General features: G+C 53.8%; 2 protein-coding genes and 1 long non-coding RNA gene across 4 annotated transcripts; 2 read left to right on the top strand and 1 right to left on the bottom strand.

Annotated features, from left to right (window-relative positions):
• Window positions 1-356: 356 nt before the first annotated feature.
• On the top strand, window positions 357-8289 carry C14H12orf43 (chromosome 14 C12orf43 homolog). The gene is made up of 6 exons (XM_059895482.1): window positions 357-505; window positions 2629-2671; window positions 2851-2949; window positions 5726-5799; window positions 6337-6427; window positions 6940-8289. Exons 1-6 carry the CDS (start codon window positions 382-384, stop codon window positions 7289-7291), a joined length of 783 nt encoding a protein of 260 aa, XP_059751465.1. The 5' UTR covers window positions 357-381; the 3' UTR covers window positions 7292-8289.
• Window positions 8230-24509, bottom strand: HNF1A (HNF1 homeobox A). Of its 2 annotated transcripts, none has more exons than XM_059895479.1 (10): window positions 24018-24509; window positions 17211-17410; window positions 15508-15694; window positions 14828-15069; window positions 13686-13837; window positions 13363-13564; window positions 12409-12600; window positions 11157-11278; window positions 10929-11073; window positions 8230-9536 (listed from the first exon to the last, which is right to left on the bottom strand). In XM_059895479.1, the coding sequence occupies exons 1-10, from the start codon at window positions 24344-24346 to the stop codon at window positions 9409-9411; spliced, it is 1899 nt and encodes a 632-aa protein (XP_059751462.1). In that variant the 5' UTR covers window positions 24347-24509; the 3' UTR covers window positions 8230-9408. The 2 variants fall into 2 exon arrangements, with proteins under 2 accessions (XP_059751462.1, XP_059751464.1); XM_059895481.1 differs by having other exon boundaries at window positions 14840-15069.
• Window positions 15813-26383, top strand: LOC132348184 (uncharacterized). Its single transcript, XR_009497370.1, has 2 exons — window positions 15813-15990; window positions 22373-26383. It is a non-coding gene; the product is annotated as an uncharacterized LOC132348184 (long non-coding RNA).
• Window positions 26384-27916: the final 1533 nt, after the last annotated feature.

Here is a 27916-nt window from a genome sequence, read left to right as displayed (position 1 = left end):
CCTAGTTTTTAGTGAGACTCAACAATCTGCATTTTAAAAAGTTCCCTAAGGTGCTTCTGATGCCCAGACGGATTTACCAAAACCTGGGAACCAATCCTGGCTCATTAACCCCTTGTGTGACCTTAGGCAATTCTTTCCTCTCTATAGGTCTCACTTGCCTCCTCAAGGATAGATAAGTTGATTTCTTAGGCCCTTCCAGGTCTCACGTTTAAGGAAACCCCCATAACAGTTTAGGACCAATGGCGGCCTGAGTCTGAGAACTACAATCCCCACAATGCCCTGTGCTGCTCCGCTCCCTTGTGGGATCTTGGAAGAGGATCGCTCCTGGAGGCGCTCCCCACAATCCTTTGCGGTGCTTCAAGGTGGCGGCGCCGGGGCGCCATGAGCGATATGGAGAGCAGCAGCAGCAGCAGCGATGCGGAGGAGCTGGAGCGGTGCCGCGAGGCGGCGATTCCGGCCTGGGGCTTGGAGCAGCGCCCGAGGGGCCCGGAGAAGCCAAGAGTCGGTAAGGGACTATGTTCGGGGAGTCTGGCCGAAGGGCGCAGGATCTTCCCCTGCGGCCTGAGAGGATGGATGGCGGGGAGGGAGTCCCTGGAATTCGACTTCTTTCCCCGAGGAGGCTCCAGGGTCTGGGTGGGGTTCAGAGTCAAAGCGCGGACAAGTTCAGCAGGGAGGGTTGTTCCATTATCCCCGTCAGAGAAACCAAAGCACCTGAATGTCTCTTGACTTTGCTTCCCTGGGTCCATCCTAACTGTCGCACCCTGGGCAGCCCACCACCTGTCCGAGGTGACTGCGACCCTTACTGGATTTTCGCATCCAGGCTTTCCCCGCCTCCAACACTTTCTCACTCCCTGGGGCTGCCAGCGAGCTGTGTCCTACACGTCTCTCTGACCGTGACTCCCTAGTGCCCTGGGAATAAATCCAAAACCCCATAACTTAAGGGTCCCTAATCCCGGACAGAATCCAGAGGGTCCGTGAATCTGAATGGGAAAAATATTTCATCTTTACTTTCATTAATCTCTGTTTGAAATTTAGCATCTCTTTCCATCATGCATGTGAACAACAAGCCACAGTAGTTTTGGTAATACCTGTTAACTTTGTCTTAACAAAAGTCACAGATTTTCAAATCCCATTACAGTCTTTGCAGATATATCAAAAATATTTTATTCACAGTAAAATGTTGAAAAAAATCATTTCCACTCATCCCTGCTTTAAAATTACAGTAATTTTTAGACCCATCAGTAGATCTTATACATTAATTAAGAAGCACATACATTAATAATATCCCAAATTTGGCTTTTTACTATTAATGATAACTGAATTTCAGTATCATTGGTTTTCTTTGTAATCCTATGTGTTACATTTTTTGCATCTAAAACATTCTGAGACGGGATCCAGGCTTTACCAGACTGCCAGAGCAGGTTGTGGCAAAGAACCCCTGCTTTTGTTGAGAAGGACTTACAAGCCCTTTGGTAATCTATTTTTTTCCCTTCCTGCCATACTGCACACTTCCCGTAGGTAGGCTCCAGACCATACTGTGCCCTCTCATCTGTGGGCACCATAACTCTGCAGTTTTCTCTTCATTTTCTATAGGCAGAAATGCCTTTCCATCCCCATCACTTACTGGCAGTAAGAAATTTGGGCAAGGTACTTAAATCTCACTGTACTTAAATTTCCTCATCTGTAAAGTGGGGGTAATGGTAGTACCTACCCTGTAAGGTTGAGAAGGAACTGAGATGATGTATCTGCAGTGCTTGGCGCATATTAAAGGCCCAATAAATAGCAGCAATTATGTGATCGGTCTCTCTTCATGGACTGCTTTCCCCCTCCTATCTGACTCCCACTCATCCTTTAATACTACAGCTGAGACACCATCTCTTCGGGAAAGCTGGGTTACACGCCTTCTCTCCACCATCATCATACTTTGTGTGATTCCCTTCGTATATAATGCTTTCCTTTCTTCTACAATTGCCTCTTTATTTATCCTGTCTTTTTTCCTTTCATCCCCTGCATCCCCAGCACCTAGAGTCAACTCTGGCCTGTACTTGATCCACAAATATTTATTGAGCGAGAGGTTACATGATGTGAACTTCACGAGGGCTGGTATCCCTTCACCATGGTATCCCCAGGGCCTACACAGTGGTCAGGAAAATAGTTCTTAAATAAATGAACTTGCTGGAAAGGCACCTCTAATGAGTGGAGGCTGAGACCCCAGCCAGACTCCCAGTCCAGTGATCAATATAACTGAGCCCCCTTCTTCTCTCTCTTCCACAGCACTTAGCACACAGCCAAGCACATAGTAGGCACTCAGTAAATGCTGGAATCAAATTACACTTGCTTGTTCAGCATAGTGGTTAAGGGGGGACCTTTGGAGCCAGATGGCCTGTGTCCTCATCCCAACTCTGTCGCTTATTAGCTGTTTGACCCTGGCTAAGCTATTTTACATCTCCTTGCCTCAGTTTCCTCTTCTGCAAAATGGGGATAATGGTAACCCCACCCCCCACCCCATGGGGTCATTGGAAAGATTCAATGAGTGATACATGTAAATCACATAAAATAGTGCTTGACACACAACTGATGCTATAGTCGTTTCCTCTATAAATGCTTTGGTGTTCGTTATTTTCACAGGTGCTGCAAATACTCAGTTGCCAACCACCCAACCGAGCCTCAGGTACTGTGCACTTTGGGTTCACGTTTCATGCATTCATTCATTGATGTTGCTCCCCTGCTGTGTGCCAGAGGCTATTAGACCCTGGGATGTCAGTGCGAACCAGACACATGTGTTCCCCGCCCTCATGGGGGCAGCTTCTGAGCTGGCAGGAAGTGAGGTCCTTTTCGTGTGTGTTGTAGGCACAAGGTGGATGAGCACGAACAAGACGGCAACGAGCTGCAGACCACCCCTGAATTCCGAGCCCATGTAGCTAAGATGCTGGGAGCCCTGCTGGACAGGTAACCTGCCCTTATTCATTAATACGAAGAGTAAGGGCTCCCATGGGCTGGAAGCTCAGCGTGTGTAAGTCGACATCGCGGCAAGCACGTGGCATCTGTCACATCATCGCTTTTCATAATCACCCTACCACGGAGGTCCTGTCGTTGTCCTTCTCTAGATGTGGCAACAGGCTCCCCTCTGTGAGAGGACGCATTTGCTTGAAGTCACAGGGAGGGAGGAGCAGAGTGGCTTTGACTCCAAAGGCCCTGCTCTTAACCACTGTGGAATCCTGCTACCACGAGAGGAAGAGGGGAACCCGAGCTCATTCCCACTGCAAGAGGGCAAGGGACCAACTGTATTCCTATTTCTTGGGTGCTTTCTGTATGCCAGGCACTGTGAGAATACAATCTGTAAAGATCCAGGTCAGCATTCCCAAAATAGGTGCCCAGAAATGTGAGTCCAGAGTGTGGCTCTTGACAAAAGGGGTCCAACAGCAAAGAGGTGGAGAAACGCTGCACTCTGCATACCCCCATGCCTGGGAGATTTAGATTCCTAATAGTGTATTCAAGGTCCTGAGAAGTCCTGCAGTAAAGAGACCTGTGTAACTTTGTTTAGCCCAGCATCTTGCGAATTCATTTGGCCACAATGCCGCTGTTCCATGGATGACTGATAGTGTGTCATGGGACGTGTTCCAGGATAGGCTGGTCAACATCCATCCCCACTTGACAGAGCCCTAGCAGGGTTTTTGTTGTTGTTCTTTTTTAATATTTATTTATTTATTTGGTGGCACCGGGTCTTAGTTGCCACTCCAGGGCTCCTTAGTTGTGACATGCAAACTCTTAGTTGCAGCATGCATGTGGGATCTAGTTCCCTGATCAGGGATCGAACCTGGGCCCCCTGCATTGGGAACGCGGCGTCTTATCCACTGTGCCACCAGTGAAGTCCCCAACCTAGCAGGTTTTGAAAAGGAGATTGAGGGTGTTCAGGCCATAGTCCTGCAATTTGAAGTAGTCATTGAAAAAGGACAAATAAGCCTTCCCAAAGTGCACACCAGCTGCTCCTCCCAGACAGAATGTTGGGCCAGGCCTCAGCAGCCTGCACCCCCATGGCGTTAGTGCCAGTCCCCCAACCTGGGAATGTGTTAAACATGTTTAGGAAGGTCAGTTAGCATCTCACCCCACGGGAGCGGTTTTTCTCCATGACAGTTCGGCTTCAGGGTGACCAGGGCCTGCCTGGCGTTGCAGTGATCCACAATGGATGCTTCCCTAGGTGGACATCCAGCAGGATGCGGGTTACACGCGGTCAGGATATTCCCTGCAGCGTTCCCATATTTCTCTCCAAAGAAACGATACTCCAGTTGGTCCCTTGTGTTAGATCAGGGTTTCTCATCTTGGCACTATGGACATTTTGGACTGGATCGTCTGTGGTTGTGCGGGGCTATACCATGCACGTAGGATGGTTCGCTGCATCCTTGGCCTCTACCCATGAGATCCTAGTAGTGTCTCTCCACCAGCCGTGACAACCAACTGTGTCTCCAGACATTGCCTGGTGTCCCCTGCGGACCGACGTTGAACCACTGGGTTAGATACTACCCGGGTCAGGGGCGGCGCCCAGTTGGGCCAGACCGCGTCTCCGCTCCCTCTCCCCAGACCCCAGACCGCGTCCCGCACAAGACTTCGGGGAGGCCTCTGGCACCTACAGAAGGCAGTTAGGAGAAGCACCCAGTGCATTGCTGTGTTCGCTGCGAGGATGTTGCTGAGAGCGTCGGTCTCTGCAGTGCGAGGTGACTGCCCCACCAGCATTCCCCCAAGACCTGCTTCCTGGTCTCGTCAGTTCTCCCCGCTCTCTCTGTGCTTCTAGAGAAAGGGGGTCCTGTGAAGCTCATTGCTTATCTTGACAACAGTAATCGTCTTCAGCATCGTCATAGCTGCTGTTTACTGAGCACTGGCTTGCAGCCAGGCTCTGTGCTCAGGGCTTGGTACCCACTGTCTCATTTAATTCTTGTGGCAGCCCTCGGAGGTGGGGACTCTTATCACTCGCAGTGTAGAGACAGGTAACACAGGCTCAGAGAGATGAAGTCCCTTGTTAGTAAGTGACAAAATCAGGATTCAAAACCCAGGTCTGAAGTCTGAAAAAGGTCGGTGGGTTGTAGCAAAGTCAGTTTCCCAGTTGTGATAATGGACCCTAGTTACACGCAGTGTCACCAGAGGGAGAAACGGGGTGGGGGGGAGTCCGTGGATCTCCCCGTATTATTTCTTGGTACTGTATGTCAATCTACAATGAGCTCAAGTTTTTAAAAATTTAAAAATGAAAAAAAAACAAACAACAAAAAAAACAGGTCTGCCCTGCTCTAGGAGCTGACCTCTGAACTGTTTTTTGCTAGACTGGTCATATTTCCCTTTTCGTGCTTGCTGCCAGGAAGTTCACAACGAAATGTGTACCCTCTGTCTAGCAAGTGTGTAGGGCTTCCTGGCCACACTTCTGGCTCTTTCTGTCCTTCCTGCTCTTGTTTTCTCTTTGCCTTATTTGAAATTGCACTCATTTTGTTGTACTGTATCTTCAAAACTTCTTCAGCACTTTCTGGAATAAAGTAGGGTTTAAACCAGTGAGGCACCGCAGTTTGAGCTGGCACTATGGACATTTGCATCCCCATCAGGCCGGGGTGCTCTCCGCCTTTGCACTTAGTATCGCGTTACCCTACCCCCTCCACTTAAAGGGAGAAAAGCAAGTTTTAATTAAAAAGAATTTTCGTTGTTACCCAGAATCTCATCTTAAATCCACCCTCTCTTCGCTTAGCTCCATTACCATCTCAGAAGTAGTGAAGGAGCCAAGAAAGGCTGAGGTACCGAGAGGCGTCCTGGAGGATGATGGTGAGCAGTTATACTTTCCTTTATCAAGCACCTCCCGTGAGTCTGGAGCTGGGAAATACATTTTTGGCATTTTATCTTCTTTCATCCCTGCAGCCCCTGTGCGAGGCATGTATTATGGTGATCCTGTTCACAGGGGGGAGTCATGAGGGGACTGGGGCTCTGGGGAATGCAGACACTGGCCCGAGGTGACCCTAAGCAGGAGCGCCTAGCCACTGCACCCTGCAGCCTCTCCCGCATGAGTCTCTGTCCCCTGCCCAACTCATTAGCCACTCTGAGGGCTGCCTTAGGCGGGAGGCTCAGCTGCTGGCTCCCTGAAGCCTCTGAGGGCTTGCTGACTTGATTCGGCAGCCGGCATCCCCTCAAGCACCCCATCCTCTCGCCGCAGCAGGTAGCAAGTGAGCCTCTCATCCTACGAGGCACCGTTTTGTAGTTAGGAGCGATGCCCGCTGGACTGGGAGCTCCTTGAGGGCAGAGACGGGGCAGCCTCGGCCCCTGGGGTGCCCCTGGCGGTGCTGACTCCGCCCCTGTGGGTTGCAGGCTTCCGCCTTTTCTTCACGTCCATCCCTGGAGGCCCTGAGAAGGAAGCTGCTCCCCAGCCCCGCCGGAAACGGTTGCCTTCCAGCTCCAGGTAAGATGGGACACCCACTCCTCAAGTTCCCTCGTTGTTGCCTGTGTTCTGTCTTGGCTAGTCCCCCCTGCCCCCCAAATAGCCAGGCCAACTCCAGTCAGGTCCAGGCCCAGAAGGAGCCCTGCAGTAGCTGAAAAAATAGTACCTCAGTGGGAGGGGGAAGAGTTTCCACTGGGCGTTGGCTTTGGATGTTTACTGCTTTTCCAGCACCCATCTTGTGCTGGACACTGCACTCCTGGGACATCCCTGTGAGGCCTGGGCTCTGTTAAGATCCCCGTTTTATAGATGAAGACACTGAGGGTCAGAGAGGTTAAGTCGCAATATGAGGTCACACAGCCAGGAAGCAGAGAAGCCAGTATTGGAACCCAGCTCTGCCTCACTGCCAAGCCTGAGTTCTCCAACCGCCACCCTCTGTCCGTGGCCTCTCTCTGGTGGCTTGGACTGAGGGAGTGAGAGGCGGCTTTGGGGCCCCATCCCGACTCCAGCTGACCTGGCCTGCACTCCCGTTGCAGCAGCGAGGACGGTGACGAGGAGTTGCAGCGCTGCCGGGAGGCGGCTGTGTCAGCCTCTGACATCGTCCAGGAGTCCGCCATCCACGGCCCTGGCAACGTGGAGAAAAAAGCAAAGAAGAAGAAAAGGAAGTGGAAAAAGAAAGCCAAGGAGGACAGCACCAACCTTGCCCCCGTGGCCACCACTGCAAGCAAGGCCGCATCTGGGGAGCAAGGAAGGGAGTCCACCGGGCTCAATGGAGACCAGGCGCCGTTTGGGACCAAAAAGAAGAAAAGGAAGAAAAAGGCAAAGAGGGCCAGTGAGGCCTCCCCATCCCCACCAGCAAAGAGCGCGGCAGCCGTGCCTGCAAACTGAGCCCCGCCTGTGAGCACGGGGCCCAGCTCGGGCACCTGCCGGGGACAAGGCATGTCCAAGCCCCGCCTCCCTCTCCAAGTGCAAGGACTTGGCTAGCAAGTCTAAACTTCGCCCATGACTGGGGCTGGCCCAAGGGTCGGGGCAAAGAAGCGGTTGTGGGGTGAGCAAGGCCTGCCCTTCTGTGCTCCCACTGGGGCTGGGGCAGACCCGTGGTACCAGAACATTCTGTGGTCTCAGGAAGAAGGAGGAGCCTCCCAGTTATTGAAGGCTGATGGCCAAGTGGTAGAGCTTCCACCTCCTCAGCCTGGTGTGGGAGACGACCTGAAGAAAACGAGGGAGGGGGTCTCCGAGATGCCAAGCCCCAGGAGGAGTTTTGTGCGTCCCCCCTCCAAGCCACACAGACCTGATATAACACTGTCTGGAAAAGAAGGAGAGAGATCCCTGCCTCCACCTGGTTTTCCAGAATTTTCTTTCTTCACATTGTGAATACGCCATGCATGATCATGTCTCTGAGCCAACCAGATAATTGAAAATAAATTGTCGAGGGACCCAGAATGTAACAGAGGGATTTGGGTGCTACCCTCGTGTCCGTGCTGAATCCTGGTGAGCCACTGTAAGTAAGCATCACACAGGAGGGGTCCTGCCTGCACCCCCAGAAGTGTTCCACTGCCCCAGCGTCAAGACTTCAGGAAGTGTCACAGCACTCGTCGCCTGGGGGATTCATGGACCCATGTATCCTGCAAGAAGGAGCAGAAGTTCAAGGTGAAGGTGAAGTGCTGGCTTCGTTGCCTGGCCTTGGAGATTCGGCAAAGCAAGGAAGACAGAGGTGGGATGTGAGAGCGTGTGTGCCGGCCCCATCCCTCCTTGGGCTCCTGGTCCCCTTCCACCCCCCTCTGCCTGCCCAATCCCATCTGGGCGATGTGTGGACAAGCAAGACGTTTCAACATGTTCCTCATTTACTTTACTGAAAGTTAAATAAATGTACAGGCTCGCCCTTAGCCGGCTGCAAGCTGCAGGGGATGCCAGTTCTCCCCTGGCTCCTTCCTCAATCCAGGATGGAGGCAGTCCACTGGGGCTGGGTTATCTGCAGCAGCCCCAGGGAGATGAGCCCTGCGTTGGCACGGCTCCCTTGTCCCTCAGGACCTCAACCTCCCCGGGGTGGTGGGCTGTGATCGCCTTCCCTCAGCCAGCTGGGCTCCAAGCTTCCAGGCGGCAACCTCTTCTCTGGTCTCGCCTCTCTTCTCCCTCTGGGCCCCTCAGCTCTGCCAGCTGCCCTGGCCTTACCGCCTTCTGAGCTCAGCAGCTTCTCCCCCAAAGCAGGGAAGGGTCTGCTGCCCCACGACCTTGACTTGGCACCAGGCACAGAGTCACGAGTCTCCCATAGGAGCAGGGACAACACCTAGGCCTGCGGGGGTGGGGGCTTTCCAGTAGAGGCAAGATGCCAGGCTGGCATCAGAAGGTGTGATGCGCAGGGGGACAGATGTCCAAGAAAACGGGAGATCATGGCGGCCGGGGAGAGGGATGGCTCAGGACGAGGGAAGCTGGAGAGGCCTGCTTGCCCCAGGCCCTGGCACAGAGGAGCCACTCAGGCGATGCTTATGTGATGGGGGACAGGTGGGTCCAAATGGGTGTGCGGGTTAAAAGCAGGAAGGGGGGCTGGGTGGAGTGGCCTGATTGGGGCACAGGTGACAGCATGGGGCCACGTTGACCTATGACCTCTCTCCCAGCTGCACAGCCTGGTGTCCTGAGAAGTGTGGCCTCTCCACAGGCCCGGCCTGGGGGTACCAGAGTCCAGGGCTGCCCCCTTCTGTTCCAAGTGACAAGATTTACCCTGAGCAGCAGGGACAGTCCCTCCCGAGTCCCACCAGGAGCAGGCTCTGCTTCCCAGCTCTGCACGGTTCCCTCTCGTGCACTGAAGCAGCCCTCCTCGGGTTGGGGCGCCTCAGAACCCCCCCCCGCTTTTCTGAGGGGAACAGGGTGGGGACTGAGGCACAGTTTTCCAGGGAAGAGCAGCAGCCTGGGGGCAGTGAAAGTTTTGCAGGCTCAGATGTCTTGGTCACCCCTCCAGCAGTCTGTGTAGGCTCCAGGGCCCATCCCCTGGGAGGCCGTGTCCATGGTTACTGGGAGGAAGAGGCCATCTGCGTGGAGATGAAGGTCTCAATGACGCTGTGGTTGGACGGCAGCAGATGGCCATGGCCGTTGGTGGAGTCGGAGCTCTGGTACAACACCAGGCTGCTGGAGGACACTGCAGAGGCAGAGGAGGCGGCTGGCTTCCTGCCATGCCCGTCCCGACCCCTCCCCACCCACCATCCCTAAGGGGTACTCGGGATGGGAAAGTGGCACCTCGCCACCTCCTAAATCTCAGCAGGTGACCGGACCCCAGAGTCACACCTCTGCCCTCGGGCCTTATTAACCCCCAGCTAGGCTCCAGGGCCACGAGGCAGTGGTCTTCCCAGCACATTTTAGTGGGAACATCACAGAAGCGCTGGTGAGCTAGCTTCGTGGTTAGTTTTATGCGTCAGCTCGGCTGCCTTTTAGTACCCAGTCATTGAGCCAAACCCTAATGCAGGCGTGGCTGTGCAGGTATTTTGTAGATGTGGTTAACACCTACGCAGTTGACGTTAAGTAAGGGAGAGTTCCCTTGATAATGTGGGTGGCCCTCATCCAATCAGTTGAAGGCCTCAAGAGCAAAGGCTGTGGTTTCCCAGAGGAGACTGCAGCGTCACTTCCTACCCTGCAGCTCTCAGACTCACCAGCCCTCACAGTCGTATCAGCCAATTCCTTATATATATGTGCGTGTGTGTGTATTCCTATTGGTTCTGCGTCTCAGGAGAACCCTGACTGATTCAGATGGTTAAGAGCATGGATGGGCTTTGAGTTTGGACCTGGGTTCAGGTCCTGGCCCCACTACCTAGTGGCTGTTGGAAGCACCGCCAAGTCCCTCTCCTCCTTGAGTGCTTTCTCATCTGTAAAACGGGGATGCCGACACACACCTCATGGGTAGAGCACAGAGCCTGGACCGTGGAGCCCTCAGTGACTGTCCCTGCAGCCACCAGCGCTGGGCGGAGGATGCTGAGGCTCACACTTAGCAAGCGGCTGCCCTGGGTCTCAGAGCCCAGCAGCCTGACTCCAGAGTGCCTGCTCTTCACCCTGACGTTGTGGGCTGCAGACTCAGGTCTTCAGGGAATGGAAATGTGTGGGTTGGGTGGGACGTGGTGGGCTGGAGAGCCCACACTCTGTGGTTGCCACGGGGCAACACGAGTCCTTCCGACTTTCGAAGAGGAGCCAGAAGTCTATGAAAGCTCTTAATTTTTAGCTGTTGGCAATGAATTCAAAAAAATGCTAAACCCTGAGCTAAAGCAACACATCCATGAGTCACTTCTGGTCCCCAGCAAGCCCAGTTCTCGCCTCCTGATTACCCCCTACCACCTCTTCCGGTTATCTTTTTCCTCAACTGAGTTAATAGATGTTCCTGTGAGACAGGCCCATTTCCTGTGGTTTCACACCCCCCTCGGCTCACTTCAGGGGAGCACAGGTGCCCCCTCGCATTTACCCCCTCCCTGCCCCCCGTCTGCTGCTCACGTCTTCCTCCCCAGCTATGGGGACGGCAGGGGGGCGGCAGGGAAAGGCCACTCACCGGTGGGGCTGGCGCTGAGCCGATGGGTGGGCTGCAGGTGCTGGATGCCAGCAGGGTCCTGGCTGGGGATGTGGATGGTGGCGGCCTGGGACGCTGGTGTGTGAAGCCCGGACTCACTGGAGGCCTCAGCGTCTGAGGTGAAGACCTGGCAGAAGGGCAGCTCTTGAGCCGCCAGAGTGTGCGCTGGGGCAGGACCCAGGGAGGGGCCGGGGCAGGCCTGGGCCTTACCTGCTTGGTGGGTGTGAGGCTGGCCAGGGCGCTCAGGTTGGTGGTGTCGGTGATGAGCATGGTCTGCGGAAGCAGGCCCGTGTGGGTGTACTGGGCCACCTCGGGCTTGTGGCTGTAGAGGGCTGGCCGGGAGGGAGGGAGGAGAGAGGACACAGACTTGGCACCTGGGCTGGGCTGAACCCCTCCCAGGAGGGCCTCAAGGTGGGGGGCTCCGGGGAAATGGGGCGTGGGCCTGGTGAGCAGCCCAGTGGGGCAGTGTCTGGGGACTCAGGGCTGATTTCCCAAACTGGGGGCTCCAGATAGAGGGGTTGGACACTCTCCCCAACCACAGGGGCCTGCTCCGCCTGTCTCAGTGGAGAGGAGCCTGGGCGAGGCCGGGACCCCAAACCCAGCTCCTGCGGTCACCTCAAGAGGACAGGTGTGAAGGGCAACGGGAGCATAGGTGCTGTTAAGGCACTACGTACCGGCCTTGGAGGGAAAGGCCAGGGCTCCTGTTAGGGGGTGAGGAGGGGGCAGCATTTCTCCATCTCCAGGACCCCTCTCCACAGTGTAACCCAGAATTTCACCTGCAGTCCCCAGCCCCACAAATATACACACAGATGCCAGTAGAAAACAACGTAAATCACGTATTCTCACATGGACTCAGATGAAAACACAACCACTCACATACACACATAAATGGTGCCCTCAACCAAATACACAGATGTTCAGGTCCACAAGCCCTTATCCAAGAGTCCAAGTTCCAGAAAGGTCTGAAAGCCAACAGGTTTTTGTCTGGTTGGCACTAGAGCTCATTTGGTGGCAAAATCTGACCTGAACCTGATGTGAGGCTGAGTCTTTATTAACCCACTTCGTGGAATTCTACCTTTTGCTGCAGGAATCATGGTGTTTGATGACAGAGTGTTGCTCCAAGCCCTGCTGGGAGTGTTGTGTCATTCATGGTGTATGCTCCACATTACCTTTCTAAAAGCTGAGAAATACATATGGCCCCAAGGGCACACGTGGGTGTGCACACACAAACACCCACTCACACAAACCCATGTGCGTGCACATGCAGCCACACACTGAAACGTATTCCAGCCCACAGACGCTCATCTGAGCCCCCGCAGAGCCTCCGCCACAGAAGCACTCACGCTTGTATCAGACACACACACAGACCACAGCGTCTGCTACGCCGCCCCCTTCCCCTGGGCTCAACGACAGGCAGCCTCTCCCACCACCTCCCCCAGCAGGGGGGCCGAGGGGTGCTCACCATGGGGGCTCTGCAGCTGGGCCATGGTGGCCATGAAGGGGCTCTGGGCCACGTGGCTCTGCACGGAGGGCATGAGCGGCTGCTGGTAGGAAGGGTGCAGAGGCTGCGAGAACTGGACGGGCTGCAGGGTGGTCAGGCTGCTGCCCATGCTGTTGATGACCGGCACGCTCTGCGCCTGCGTGGAGGCCAGGCCTGGAGCGGGAGCGGCAGGAGTCAGCCAGACCTCCTGCCGCCTCCATGGCCTCCTCAGGCCCAGCCCCGACCCCCAGGGGCACCATCTCTCCCTCCTGGAGCCAGTGGGGTGGAGGAGGGGACAAGGTAATCAGGAAAGAGCCTTGCACTAGGAACCTTCACTGAGTTACAGCCCTGGCGAGTTAACTCCCCCTCTGAGCTGCTAGCTCATCATAAGGGCAGGGGGTGTGTCAAACTAGGGTCCCTGGAGCCCTGCGGTTCCACAACAATGCAAAGGCCCTGGGGCTTAACTCTCTGTACCCGGCTCCCAGCAGCTCCCTGTCTGTCTTATATATTGAGTTTCTGCATAATAGTTCTGAATAAAGTTTTTCTGGGCTCTTTTAAAAAAAACTAAAACCTAAAACCTAGAAAACTTCAGTCCTTGCTCTGCTCTGTTTTCCCATAGATGTTTTACCTTTTAAGGTACTCTATAACTTATGTATTGGATTGGCCAAAAAGTTCGTTCGGGGTTTTCTGTAAGATGTTAGGACAAACCTGAATGAACTTTTTGGCCAACCCATATTCTGCTTATTGTCTGCCTCCCCACTTGGGTGGCTGAGATTTGGCGCTGTTTGGTCCACTTGTGTATCACTGGTGGAGCACGGAGTGGGCACTCAATAAATACATGAAGGAATGAGTCCCAGTGGCTCTCCCTGCTCCTGGATTCTGTGGGAGACCCGGGAGCCCCTCCCCCAGATGCCCCCGTCCACCCCACCAGCTTACCAATGACCAGGGTGGAGGCGCCCGTGTTGGTGAACGTGGGGCCCAGGGAGGCAGGCTCACCAGGCCCTATGGCCATGACCCCAGGAAGCGAGGCCATGATGAGGTTCTGGGGCTGCTGGCTGAGGCCCGGGGATGTCTGCTCCAAGCTGTGCAGTGCTGTCAGGGTGCTGACCGGGGGCAGCGGGCCCCCAGTGGCCGAGACCTTGAAGGGGAAGCCGAACTGAGTCAGGTGGGGTCCCACCCTACCTCCCTGGGGACTGCTCCAGAATCTCCCAGCCAAGGGGAGATTGGCGGGGGTGGGGGGGATGGGGCGGGACACTCACCAATTTGGCTTCTGTGCTCAGCAGACTGTGACTGGGCTCCAGACCAGTGGGGGACACTTGATGCAGGGGTGCAGACACTGTCACCAAGGGACCACCACTGCTTGAGGGCACTTCTGCCCCCTCACTGCTTGCAGGCTGTCCGTAGCGCACTCCTGGAGCGGGAGCAGTGTCCAGCCTCAGCACCCCGCTTCCCTGCCAGCCTCCATGGCCCCCATCATTCCAAACTGCATTGGTTTGCGCAGACCCCTCACCCCATCCCTATGCAGCCAGCAGACTTTGCTTGAGTGTCCACTTCCTGCCAGGCCTTGTGCTGGTTGCTTCCAACTCCTTGAACACAAGGGCCACGTTTTATTAGCTCTGTGGCCCTCACTGCCCAGGGCTATACCTGACGTGAAGTAGGTGCTCAGTAAAAGACAACTGAGCCAGGGACTTCCCTGGTGGTCCAGGGGTTAAGACTCTACGCTCCCACTGCAGGGGGCACGGGGTTTGATCCCTGGTCGGGGTAAGATCCCGCATGCCGTGCGGTGCAGTGTGGCCAAAAAAAAAAGACAACTGAGCCAAACTGAATTGACGGTAGTGAAATTAAACCACAGCAAACTGAGTTGAATAGAATGAACTGGAGTTAGTTGAATGAAACTGAGTATCATTGAATCAAACCAGAAATGAATTGAGATTGATTGAGTCGAATTGGATTGGAACTGAACTGATACAAAATTAACTGAATTTCCTTGAAATACATTTAGTTAAACTGAATCAACTGGGAATTGGATTGGATCAAACTATTCCAAATTTAAATGAACTAAATTAGATTATAATGAGTTGAACTGAATTGAGTTGAATTGAACTGAGCTGAAATGAATTGAGTTGGTTTGATCTGGAATGAGTTGAAGTAACTGAAATCAAATGAGGGTGGAGTGAATGGAGCGGATGGAATGGAGTACAGTGGGCAAAGTTGAGTGGTCAATGGAATGGAGAGGGGTGGAGTGGATAGAGCAGTGCAAATAGAGTGGAGTTGGAGCCGTAAGGAAGTGCTAAGAGGTTTGGGTGGCTGCTGCCACTGGGGTGGTGCTCCCCAACTCTCCCACCCACCCCCATATTCTCTGTACCCACCATCCCAATCCCCCTGCCCACGTGGCACTCACCGTGGACCTTACCGGGGGAGAGGGCCGGTGGGGGCAGGCCAGGGGAGCCGTGGGCAGGCAGCGCAGGGCCTGGGCCTGGCCCTGGTGGCGGCCCGCTGTACGTGTCCATGGCCAGCTTGTGCCGAAAGGCTTCTTCCTTGCGCCGATTGGCAAACCAGTTGTAGACGCGCACCTCTGTGACGAGGTTGGAGCCCAGCCCCTGCGCCTGTGACGGTGACACCCCCCTCTGGATGCACTCCGCCCTGCAGAAATGGCCACTCATGAGCCTCTGGATCAGGCACAGAAGAACCCTCCCTTGGGGCTGGGGGGAGGGTTCTGAGAAGTAGGGCTCTACCTGAGTATTTGCTGAGGCTGGCAGACCTGGGTTCCGAGCCCAGTCTGCTGTGCAACCTTGAGCAAGTGACTTAGCCTCTCAATCTCTTCAGTTATAGAGTGAGCCCAGTAAGTGTAGGGTTGTAGTGAGGATGAGTGAGACGAGCAGCCACTCAAGGGCTGCTTGGGTCAGTGGGGGGTGGGTGCCAGGAATGGAGCTAGGTGTCAGACACTGAACAGGAGCTGAGAACTCCTGGGCCAACAGCAGGAGCTCTCAAAACCTGGGGAGCCTCCCTCAGGACCCAGAGCCCCCCTCGCCTTCCCCCAGCCCAGACCAAACCAGCCCTGCTGACCACCAGCCATTCTACCTGTTACACTCCTCCACCAGCGCCTCCCGCTCCTCCTTGCTGGGGTTCTTCTGCCTCTCGTAGGCCTGGAACAGGATCTGCTGGGATGCTGGGCCCCATTTGAAACGGTTTCTCCGACCCTTCTTGGTTGGTAGCTCATCGCCCGTGGGCTCTTCAATCAGCCCACCCTGCCCTGCGTGGGTGAACTCTGTGGGCACAGAGAGCCATTAGCAAGACACTGGCCAATCCCACCTTCCAGCATTGGTTCACCATGCTGGAATTGGTTCACCTAACCATGCCTCTGGTTCTTTCTCATTCCTAGGATGCTGAGCCAGAGGAGCTTACAGCTAGAACTTAGAAATCATCTAATCCAGTGATGACAGACATAGCACACACACCACCCCTTTCCTAACCTGTGTCCAAGGCAGACATCACTAATCAACCCCTGCATACTTTGCTACTGGGCCAAGATATAATCTCACAGTCTTCAATACAAGGCTCCAGGTAAGCATTAAGCATTTGTTCACATTTGACACATATGCCGTCCCATTTTATAGATGAGGTAGCTGAGGATCAGGGAGGTTAAATATTTTTCCAGGGTCGCACAGTAGAGCAGAAACTTGAACTGTATCTCCTGAGTAGATTCCGCGCTATTTTCAACATTCCAGACTTGAAAATCAAGCTTAAAGTATAAGAATTAGCCAGGAGAGAAGAGACCCAGGCACTTTCTCAGCTGGTTCTTTGGTAGGAGGCCAGTTAATGGCGCCTCCAAATAACAGAACAGCTAGCAGCCCTTCAAAGAGCAGGGGAAATATGTATATAGCCAGTATATACATACAGTACCCCTGGAAGGTTACGTATGAGACTGGGAATGCCAGTGGCTGCCTTAGGAGGACACCTAATTTTTATTGTAAAATCTTTACTTTCTTCTATTTTTTTTTAAATTAAGTGTGTATTACCTTGAAAACCTGGATAATTGTAAAAGAAACATCAAAAACATTTTTTTTTTTACACTTAGGCTCAAAAGTGTGGAAGTGCACTTGGGATTTTGTGGGGTATGAGGCCCGGGTAGTGAAACCCACCATCCCCGGAATAATAGTGCACCTAGCTCTTCCCAGGTTTGCAGTGGAGGATTCCCTAAGCACGCACCTCACCTCTGAGCCTTTACTCCTGCTGTTCCTTCTGCCTGAAACCCCATCCCTGCATCTTCATGGGTCAAAATTCAACTCACACTTTAAGACTTAGTTGAAAGATCATACTTCTAGTTGATCCTTCCTGATGCCCCTGCCTCCCTGAGGAAGAGATTATTCTCTCCTCCTCCACCAGCTCAACACTTGGAAACACTTTCTGTAGTGCCCTGCCCTGGGCCTGGTGCACGGTGAGTGCTCCATAAACACTAGCTTTTATTGTTGGCGTTATCACATTTTAATACTTGTCTCACCGAATCATGATGATTTGTTCTCCTGCTTCCCCTCTACACAGGGAGCTCTTGGAAGGCAGGGGCCCAGTTCACCCACCCAAAGAGGATGCCCAAGACCAACCCTCCTCCCCTCCCCCAGAGCGCCTTGCGCAGAACAGCTGTCACATGCTGGCTGAATCCTCCCGACTTCCTCTCAGTCTGCCTGTCCGAGGAATGGGGTGGGAGTCTTCCAGCTCCCACCCTCGAGCTGCAGGTAGTCCCGGGCCCTGCTGGGAAGACAGGGCTGCAGTCGGTTATTACTTACGCTGGGCCACCTCTCGCTGCTTGCGGACGTACCAGGTGTACAGGGCGGCTCGCTTCTGCGTCTTCATGGGGGTGCCCTTGTTGAGGTGCTGGGACAGGTGGGATTGGTTGAGGCCGGTGGTGTCGACCACCTCCCGCTGCGGGATGTTGTGCTGCTGCAGGTAGGACTTGACCATCTTAGCCACACGCCATGGGTCCTCCCTGGGGTGGGGGGGGGGCGGGGGTGCAAGGACAGGCTGCTCAGCCCAGGGTGGGTGCTGGGAGCCCTGTCCACCTGGGGGGTGAGGATGGTAGATGGAAGCAGGCGTGGAGCCCAGGAGCCTGTACCTAGACTCAGAGACAGGAGATAAAGGCACTCATGCCAGGACACAAGGACATGGGGACAGAGACTTGCAGACACATGCACATGGCAGACGTGGACACAGGCCCCAACCAGTCCCACACAGACATAGGAACAGATAAAGTTTTCGAAACACGGACACACAGAAACGTGGACACAGATGTAGACAAAAACAGACCCCCTGGGAGCTGCCCAAGCCAGATGGGGAGGGTACTCATCTTTGTGCCTCCTTTAAAGATTTCCCCCGCCATTCTACCTAGAAATGTTATTTGTGGCTGTGTCTTAACCACTGTGAGAGACTATAAACACCTGGAGGGCAGGAACTGTCTGGTTCTCGGCACCCAAAATAGGCCTGGCATAGAGTCTGCCCTTGGTGAATGCATGAATGAATGAGTGGATGTGTGTATGTATGTATGGATGGGTGGGTAATGGGATGGTCAATGGATTGATGGTGGATGGTGGGTGAGAGGATGGATGGATGGATGGATGAATGGGATGGTTGATGGGTAGATGTTAGATGGATGGGTGGATGGGTGGGTGGATGGATGGATAGATGAGAGAGATCTACCGGAAAAAAATTTGGGTCTGAAAACAAGGAGAGAAACATGATTCTCCCACTTTACATCCAGGGCCACTGAGGCTCAGAGCACTGTGTCACTTGTATCTCTTGTCCAAGGTCACAGGGTCAGCCCAGTAGAGTCCCACCCCAGCTGAAAGGATTTGGTTCTAAGTCAGCCTGTCAGATAAAAATCACATAGCATCAAAACGCCTCCTGAAAATCTGCACTAAACCCTAGATGGTGGCGCGGCCAGTCTCCCCACAGCACTGAGACAGGTGGCTAATTTCTCAACAGAGTCCCAGGTGAAGGGGTTAGGGGCTGGCATCCCAAGGCCTTGTAAGAAAAATGAGCGTGTCTGAGCATGGAATCGCACTCTGTGGGCTCAGTTCTCTCACTCGAGGGATTCAAGGGGACCTGAGGCCACCTGTGGCTCAATCTCCTGTTCTCTGCTCACTGTGGGGAATGGAACAGGTCAGGTTGCCTGTACGATATAAATTCTTCTCTCTCCCTCTTCTGCTCTGTCTCAACCCTCCTCTCTTCCCTTCATCCTCTCCTGAGCTTCTATTACAACCATGTGTCAGATACAACAGTGCTGAAACAGGCAGAGCTGGGATTTAAACCCAGGTCTGTGCGATCCCAAGCCTGTGTTCCCACAGCCTTGATGCAGCAGTTTGCTTCTAGAATTGAGGCATATGTGACAAATGGCGTGTGTAGGAAGTGATTCATCTCCATGTCGTTTGCCACAGCCAAAGATTGGAAACAACCTAAGCGTCCAGCAAAAGGATGCTGATTAACCAAATTGCAGTGCCTCTGTACAATGCAGCCATGAAAACCCACTGAGAAAGCTCTGTACAAGCCCAGATGGAACAGTTTGTGTGATAGGTCTACTGTGCTATGTGTGTAAAATTTTAAGTGGGATAAAAGAAGATTTCTACGTATTTGTTTTGTTCACATGAAATACCAGAAGTATACGGAATGAACTGGAGTCACTGATTGGATGCTGGGGACAGGGTGAGAGGGGAGGGTTTTCTCTGTTACTCTTCTGTACTTCATAAATTATGTATCAATAATATAGTATCATATAATATACTACATATGCATATATAATGTTTAAAAGTGAATTGTGAAAAAAAAAAAGAAAAGAAGCCCCCCAGTGCTCTGAAGCCCACCCCACACTGCCTTCTCCCCTGGCCCTTCTCTCTTTCCTCAAAGAACCAGCCTCGCCTGTGTCCTTGACAATGCCCTTCCAAGATATGAGGGCACAGAGCCTTTCATCCACTTTGGCCCTCTGACTTCCTCCTTTTTTAATCAGCAGTTCCCATACAGGCAGGGAGGAATGGAAGGTGGGGACAGATATAGTTAATCAGCAGTCGGTCCAGCAAAGTCCCATTTGTGTAGAAATGATAGCTGTGAGAATTCATGCTTCTTGAGTATTTATGGTGAGCCAGGTAAGGGCTGGTCATTTAAATCTTAGAATAACCCTAGGAAGTATGCCCATTTCACAGGTGAGAAGATTGAGGCTCAGAAAGGTGAACACTTGTCCAAGGTAACTTCGCTGGGACTCAAGAATATTTCACTTTCCTGAACCCCGCAACCTCTCCCCAAGCCCTATCTCCCTGCTTTCCTAGGAGCTTCTCCTCCCCACCTCCCCCGTTCCCCGGGTGCCAGTCAGAGCTGGGAGGGAAGGGCAGGACAAAGTCCAGCCTTGTGCTCCGTGGCAAACATGTTTATCTGACTCCAGGGCTGGGCTGCCCGATGGCCTCCCTCCTCCCCCAACTGCAGTCATCACCCTCCTGAGAGATCCTCCCTCCCTCTGTCTCTTCTCCAGAGAGAAGGAGCCCAGTCTTCCTTCAACAGGGCCTCTCCTGGCTCAAACTAAAGATTTACTGTCTGTCTCTGTCCTTCTGACCCCATGTGTCTCTATCTGTCTCTGTTTCTCTCACTCTCTCTCCTTCTGTCTCTGTGTCTCTCTGTTTTCTGCTCTCTTTCTCTCCCCCCACCCCACCCCGCCCCACAGTCTCCAAGAACATGGCTCTTTTCCGGACATTTTCCCCAACGCAGAACTAAGAGGCCAGGTCTCCAGGCATCTCCTGCTTTCACTCTAATGGGTTTGAGAGTCGAACCAACCTGGGTTCAAATCCCACCACTGTGACCTCGCGCCCAATGTGCACATGGCCCGCATCTCCCCTGTAACACAGCGGCAAATTCACGCCTGCCTCCCTGTTCTCTGTTGGGAGAACTGAGTGAGTTTCTAATAGGAGTGAAATGCTGAGGACAGGGCCAGGCACACAGTAAGTGCTCAGTAAGTGGAACAATATTGTTACCATCAGCAGCAGCAGCAGCGACCTAGTCCTGGGACCTCCAGCCCCACAGCAGAGGGAAGAGGGCCCAGGAAAGGTGAAGGTCTGCCCACATCCCTCCTCCTCTCGCCTCCTGTCAGTTCTAGGGTCAATCAGAGGTTCGAGGCTTTGGGCCTCTTGCTCCCTGGCCCGTGGGGTTTCAGTGGGTCCAAGGCTGCAGAGCTGGGAGACCAGCCTGAAGGCCACTCATCCGGAGGGGGAGCCGAGTTCTCAGTGTGAATCCCAGCTCTGCCACTCACTCTCCGGGTGGCCCTGGGAAGTTTCTTAACTTCTGTGTGCCTCAGTTTCCTCAGCTGTAATAGGGAGCTAATAATATTTAATAGGCTGTCAGGAGGAGAAAACAAGCTTAATGCACTTGTAAGCGCTTCGTGAGCCCTCGAGCACTACACAGAAGTGGTCGATGGTGACATTAACAGCAAGAATGACCCAAGGCGGTAAAGAGGGAGATAAATGTATCAAGGACAGGCATGCGACCTCAGGGTGCTGTGCAAAGTGTGGGATTAGGAGGACCTGGGTCCAAGTCCTGGCCTTACTGCTTTGTAAGAGTTACTTTGGGCAGGTCGCTTTGCCTCTCTGAGCTTTAGTTTGCTCATCTGTAAAATGGGACCACTGATAATAGCACCTGTTCGTTGCACTCACATGCTTACCCTGTGGGTAAGCGTTATGATCAACTCTGCCTTGCAGAGAACACTGGGACTCAGAAAAGTGAAATTGCCTGCCTGAGCAGAGCTGGGGTTCAAGCCCAGGCAGGCTGGCCTCAGTTAGGGATGTCAGATTGCCCCACCTTGGCCACTGTCTTCCTGGGTCTCAGTGCCTTGGTGCTGCCCAGTGGAGAGGACCAGAGACCCTCAAGATTGAGTCTGAGCTGCTCAGGGACAGGAGGGCCCAGGAGGACACTGAGGAAGGAGCCCTGGGAACATGTTACTCCCTTGGCCATTGCAGCAGACATCCCCAGGGCTCAGAGAAGCCTAGTCCCTCGTTCATTCATGCTGTGTGTCAGCACTGGGCTGGATATCAGGGGTCTGAGTGGTGAACAAGCCTCTGGAAGAGCTTCTGTTGTCATAGCAGGAGATAGAAAACAGACAAATAAGGTAATGATAAGTTTCAGGGGAAAGTCAATGAAAGTAGTGGAAGAGGGAGTGACTGTGGTGGCATTTGAGCAAAAAGAGGAGAAGGAATTGACCGTGGGAAGATCTGGAAAGAGGGTTTCGGGGAGAAGTTACAACACATGCAAAGGCCCTGAGGTGGGAATCAGCAAAGTGTAGTGTAACTGGAGGAAAGTGAGGGAGGGAGAGAGGTCCCTCAGGAAGAGATCAGGGAATCAGGGCAGGGAGTTTGAATTTTACTCATTGTCCAGGTAGGGAAACAGAGGCAGGAGGAGAAGAGACTTGCCCGAGGTCACTCTTGGTCACACTTGGCTTCCACGGGAAGCCCTGCCTCTTCACCATCCTTTCCAGCCTCAACCTCCCCCACTGGCCAGGCCTTCATGGGGGTCCCCCACCCCTCCCTCTGCAGCCTGTGCCCTGAGGCTCGAGGCCCCACTTTTTCCCCTCGGGGCGTTTTCAGATCCCTTTTGTTACCTGAACAATAAGTAACCCAGGTAGTTAGTTATAAACCCCGCAGGAACAAGGAGCTGGTTGATAATTTATAGCAACATCTCAAATTTAAATGGAAAGTAAATAGCATGCTGTTAGCATTAAAGAAAACCCAATCGGGGCGGGAGGCAAGCACTCCAGCTTCCTCGCAGCTTGGGGCGCCTCGCTCTCTCCCCAGCCCATTCTCCCAGCTGCGTGTCAGCCCCTCTCCCCTCCCGGCTCCTCCGCTCCACTCTGCTTCTCCAGGCCTCTCTCTCCATCTCCCCTGACGCCCTGTCTCTTCCTCCATGTCTCCCCTCTCTCCCTCAGTTTCCAGGTCTCTGCTGGTCCCCAGGGAGCACTTTGACCCCTGCTTCCTGCTCGAGTGCTATGGATCAAGCCTTTCCCTCCACCCATCATCCCACCAAAGGGGCTGCTGATCAAGAGGCCCCACCCAGCCAGGTAAGGCCTTTGGCACTCCCTGCCCCCAGTCCCCCCCGAAAGCCCCCAGTCCCATCTGGGGCCCTGAGCAGGTCTGGCCGTGCCCCACCCTTGTCCGAGTTGCCCTCGCCCTGGGTCTGGAGATGCCAGACTCTTTGCCCCTCCCCTGCAACGCGGCAGGGCCCTTTGCCCTCCTCTTCCTGCCAAGTCAGGGGGCCCTGGCTACTCCCCTGCCCCCTGCCCAGGCCCTCACAAGGCCTGGCAGGCCCTGAGAGCTCCCTGAGGCAGGGATCCAGCCCTCCCCAACCCCAAGCTGGGATCAGGACCTTGGACAGAAAAGAGGTGGTCTTTGGGACTCTTCCTCAGAACCCCCAGCCACCCCCCAGCTGGCCCCTGGCCCCGGTCATGGTGATTGAGGGCACCGAAGAGAGTGGGTGTGGAGCCCCAGCTGGGTGGCCTTAGTCCAGCTCCGCCCCCCCTCTGAGCCTCAGTTCCCTCATCTGCGAAGCAGTTGTCCCCAGGTGCCTCCAGAGTTCATCTCAACACTACCCGAAATGATACCTATGAAACCTCAGCACGTGCCCCCCTGGCTGTTAAGATGGAGGTTACAGAGCCTTAGGGGAGGGGCAGTCCCTGCAGCCCCCAGGTTCCCCTTCCCTCACCTCCAACCTCCCCCACCCCCGCTCCGTGCGAAGTTGGTTGGCCCAGGCCTCACCAGGCTACCAGCCCTCCAAGTTAATGATCACAGGCCTTATCAGAGCCTTTTGCCATTTATAAATTTATAAAACAAAAGAGAAATAATAAAGCCCGTGGGTAATTAGTAACCAGGTCAGCTCTGCTGAGGAGAGGGGAGGCATCGGGCTCAGACCCACCCAGTTCTCCAGGAGATGGGGAGCCAGCCAGTGGGTGGGGTACAGAGTGGGGAGGCTTCTAACGGTACCCACTGGTGAGGGGCATGGCCTGAGGCTGTGCTGGAAAGGGGAGCAGCTCCCATCCTAAAGCTCCATTTCCCTCAGGTAAGAAAGACCTGGGTTCTGCTGGCTGAATGCTTGAGTTCCGGGGAGGCCAAGCGGGGCGCCCAAAACCCCGGCCTGGGCTCCCCCTCCCCACTGGTGCATCCGGGGGCCTAGCAGGGAAGTTGGGATTGGGAGAGTCGAAATGGGCATGGTAGCTAAAAATTCCCTGCCTCCCCACCCCCGTTGTCCAGGGACTAGAATCGTGGACTCTCCTGCTTTGTCCCCACCTTGGGGCTCCCCTGGGGCATGCCCCACTTCCCAAGCACTGGGCTGAAAGCCTTGGCTCATGGAGACTCGGGACCCCTCAGAGGGCCGGGTCAGGGGCTGGAGGCTCCAACCTCCGAGCTAGGACCCCACCCCACCCCCGCTTCCAAGCTCTAATGGGCCCTGTCCCCCTTGCCGACAACCAGCCTAAAGGCTACAGCCCATGGGACTCTGGACTGGCAAGGGCTGGTCAGGAGCCGAGGCTGGGCCCCTCCGGGCTCCTTGGGAGCTGGGGACAGGGGAGGGGTCCTTACTGCAGCAGGGTCTCCACCACGGCTTTCTGGTGGGCTGCCTCCTCGGGGCTGAGGTTCTCCAGCTCTCTGAGAATGGGCGGTGTGAAGTCTTCACCCTCGTCGTCCGTCTCGTCCTCGGAGCCCCTCGTCTCCCCCAGCCCATTGGGCAACTCGGCCAGCTCCCCTCGACCGCCGCCACCGCAGGACTCCCCCTTGTCCGGGGGGCCGTCTCCGGCCAGCAGGTAGGGCCCCGGCTCACCCAACGCCTGGATCAGCGCCTCTTTGCTCAGGCCCGACTCGAGCAAGGCCGCCAGGAGCTCCGTCTGCAGCTGGCTCAGTTTAGAAACCATGGCTCCACTAGCGCGGGCCACGCGGCCCAGGGCCACTGAGCCAGCCGCCTCCCCGCCGTGTGGGCTGGCTCCGTGCTGGCCGGCCAGCAGGCAGGCCCAAACCAGGCTCCTTGCGCCCGCTGCCCCCCCAAACCCCACTAGCCAAGCCCTGTGGGCACCCCCAACCCCCAACCCTGGCCCCAGTGGCCAGTGAATCAGGGCCCCTGCCCGCTCTGTTTACATTGGAGCTGGGGAAATTCTCCAAGGTTCATATTTATCCATGTGCTTAGCGAAGGGACTGAACTTTGGACTTCACCCTGCAAAGTGCAGGCCTCATGGCAGCGCAGAGGGACGGGGAGCCGTGGCCTTCCATGGGAGTGGGCAGAGCGGAGGGCGGGGGAGGCAGCGGTGGCGGGCCCAGGACAGCTGGGATGGAAGGTGCTGGGAGCCGGGGAGGCCTTCGGGTGACCAGCATCGGGTCCCTCCCCCAGTGACCTCGTAGGGGGCCAGGCTGAGGCAAGAGAACAAAAACAGCCTTGGGAACAGAAGCAGCAGAGAGTTCTAGGCTGTCGGGTAAACTCTCCTCAAGGGCAAGGCTAGGACACATCCATTTGAGGACCCCCCACTGCCAGCCCCAACATCTGGCCTCCCAGGAGGGAAAACGCTTCGACTTAAGTCTACTGTGGGCTGGGTCTGTAACGTGCGTCATTACCTCAGTGTAGCCCCCTAACAGCTGTGAGTAGGTACAGGGATTATGCCCATTTTACAGAGGAGGAAACTGAGGCTCTGAGAGGGTAAGCAACTCGCTCAAAGTCACACAGCTAACAGGGACAAGATTTGTGGAGTGGGAGCAGGGTGAGGCCAGTCAAGCACTTGGTGCAGGTGCAAATTTTAAGGGGACGTCGAAAAACTCAAGATGAAAAAATATTTTTATATACTCTATTAAAAATTCAAAATTAATGCAAAACCCAAAAGAACTTAAAAGAAATGTCCACACGAAAACTTGCTTGCGAATGTTCTCAGCAGCATGATTCACAAGAGCTAAAAAATAGAAAAAACATAAATATCCATCAGTGGATGAATGGATAGAAGAAATGTGGTCTGTCTGTGCAATGGCATATTATTTGGCCATAAAAAGGAATGAAGTCCTGATTCATGCTACAGTAGGCATGAATCTTGAAGACATCATGCTAAGTGAAAGAAGCCAGACACAAAAGGCCATCTATTGTATGATTCCATGTATAGGAAACGTCCAGAATAGGCAAATCCATACAGACAGAAAGTAGATTCGTGGTTGCTGGGGGCTGGGGAGGTGGGGGTGGGCACAGGGAATGGCTGCTTAATGGGTACAGGGTTTCTTTGGAGATGATGGAAATGTTCTAATATTGATGGGGTGATGTTACACAACTCTGTAAATTTACTAAAAACCACTGAAGTTTGCAATTTAAAAGGGCAAATTTTATGATCTATGAATCAATAAAATATACTTTTCATTAATTTGAAAAATTAATGCCAAAAATCTGTGATGGACAAAAAATATCAAAATGTTAAATAAAGGCAGGTTCCAACCCTCACTCACCTCCCGCTAATGCCAGTCCTAGGCAAAAACTCATCCTCAACCCCCACCCTTCCCTCTTCCGGTAAGAGCCTGGACAAAAATTCCTGCTGTCTGTCCCCTGGGGTGGCCCTAAGCTCCCAGAACAAGGGGTGTGCGCCATTGCCTGGAGCAGGCAGGGTGGTGCTGAGGGGCTGCCCCCAGGCTGGGGCATCTCTCAGGGGTCTGCAGAGCCAGGGTCATGCTTGGCAGCGGTGGAAGGGAAAAGGCGCCCTTGGCCAGAAGGCCCTCCCTGCAGGCCAGGCTAGGCCAGCAGGGGGACAGGGGCTTCTCAGTTCTTCATTTTTGTACTCACCTGACACACTCGGCAGCTGTGAGGCCCGTGCGGCCACTGAGCACTTGAAATGTGGCTAATGCCTCTGACTGAAATGATAATATTTTGGATCTATTGAGTGAACGTTTTTAATTTTAAAACTAAATATTTTAAAAATTAGAAAACTTAATTTCACCTGTTTCTTTTTACTTTTATAATGGCACCGCTGGAAATTTTTGAATTGCATTTGCGCCTCACATTCTGTCTCTATTGGACAGCACTGCTCTGTAATTTACTTACACGTATGATGTTTATTATTTATGGTCTGTCTGCCTCTGCTAGAATGTCGGGCCCCCCACCCCCGCTCCAGAGCAGGGCTTTTGTCTGTCTTGTTCACTGCTGTATTCGAAGTGCTTAGTATGTTGCCTCATCCGTACTTAGTAGGTGCTCAGTAATATTTGTGGAATGATAAATTTCATTGCACACCGCCCAACGTATACTTAGCTCCACACCAGGCTTTAGTAATGTGTGAAATGCTCAGAACCCCTCTATGAAGTAGGCACTGTTATTCCCAGAGCCCGGCCGTCTGCACAGGATGATGCTGGCAGTTGCCCCTTGAGAAAGTGGGCCCCCCACATTTCTCTCAGTGCTTCCCTTCTCCTCTAGCACAAGTAGCTTTGGGGTCAGGCAGCTCACTACTGGGGGCAGAATTCTCAAGTCCAGCTAAAGGACAGGGAAGATGCGGTGTGCTGTCCCTTCGCGGTTTCATGGCTCTCCTCCTTGCTACCCCGTCCAGGAGGCTGCTTGCTGCCTGCAGCTGCCCTCGGAGACTTTCCTCTAGAAGAGGGAGCCAGACAGGGTGGGGCCCGGATACTTCGCACAACTTTTGGGCTCATTGACTGCTGGGTCCCCCCGGCAGCCAGGTGGCTGAACTGGTGACTCCGGGACTGAAGGTGGATTTAGTTGGGAGGAGGAGAGTGGCGTGGGGCAGGGGGAGCCTCTAAGGTGTCTAAGGAGAGAGACCCCCCAGGGTCCAACTTCAGCTCCAGTACACACAGAGGCTATTGTCCTGCCCCCCCACCCCGACTAGGGCTCCCTCTGAAAATGAGAAGAGTGTTGGGTATTGATACTTGGCAACAGACAATGGAAACGGCGGTTCCAGCCCCCAGCCTGCCCTTCCCCACAATCAGGGGACACATCTAAACAGACTCAAAGGTTGGGAGAGGCATTTTGCCTTCTTGAGAATCACTCAGGACCTAGTGTGCGTTTCACGGGCCCCCCACACACACACCCCAAGCCCGCACTGGGTGGCCTCAGGCACTGAGTTCGCCTTTCATGACTTATTTATAAAACAGAGGTGTTGATCTCCTAGGGTTGCTTGAGACAACTTTATACACCTAATGCAGAGATTCCAAACTTTCTTGGTTCCAGGTACCCCCAGTGTCTCAGTAATGTATTCTTATGACAGCTCCTACCCATATCCTCCAACCCCCCAGCCAAAAAACTAACAGTTCTGTTTAGTAAGTAGTTAGGTCAGAACAACTAATAAGTATTTATGTCCTAACAACTTAGTAGCCACTTGAAAATGCACATAAACTGAAGAAAAGTAATATTTTAGTTTCTTCTTAAATAATCATAAGTATGTACTAATATGAGTGGATTTGTTGGGCTCTACACAACTGCTCAAACTTTGGAATTAGATTGGACATGACCACCTTCATTT

The sequence above is a fragment of the Balaenoptera ricei genome, chromosome 14, assembly GCF_028023285.1.
Source record: "Balaenoptera ricei isolate mBalRic1 chromosome 14, mBalRic1.hap2, whole genome shotgun sequence".
NCBI classification, from domain to species: domain Eukaryota; kingdom Metazoa; phylum Chordata; class Mammalia; order Artiodactyla; family Balaenopteridae; genus Balaenoptera; species Balaenoptera ricei.
The sequence above is the reverse complement of the archived record's forward strand: the minus strand, read 5'-3'. Positions and strand labels throughout refer to the sequence as shown.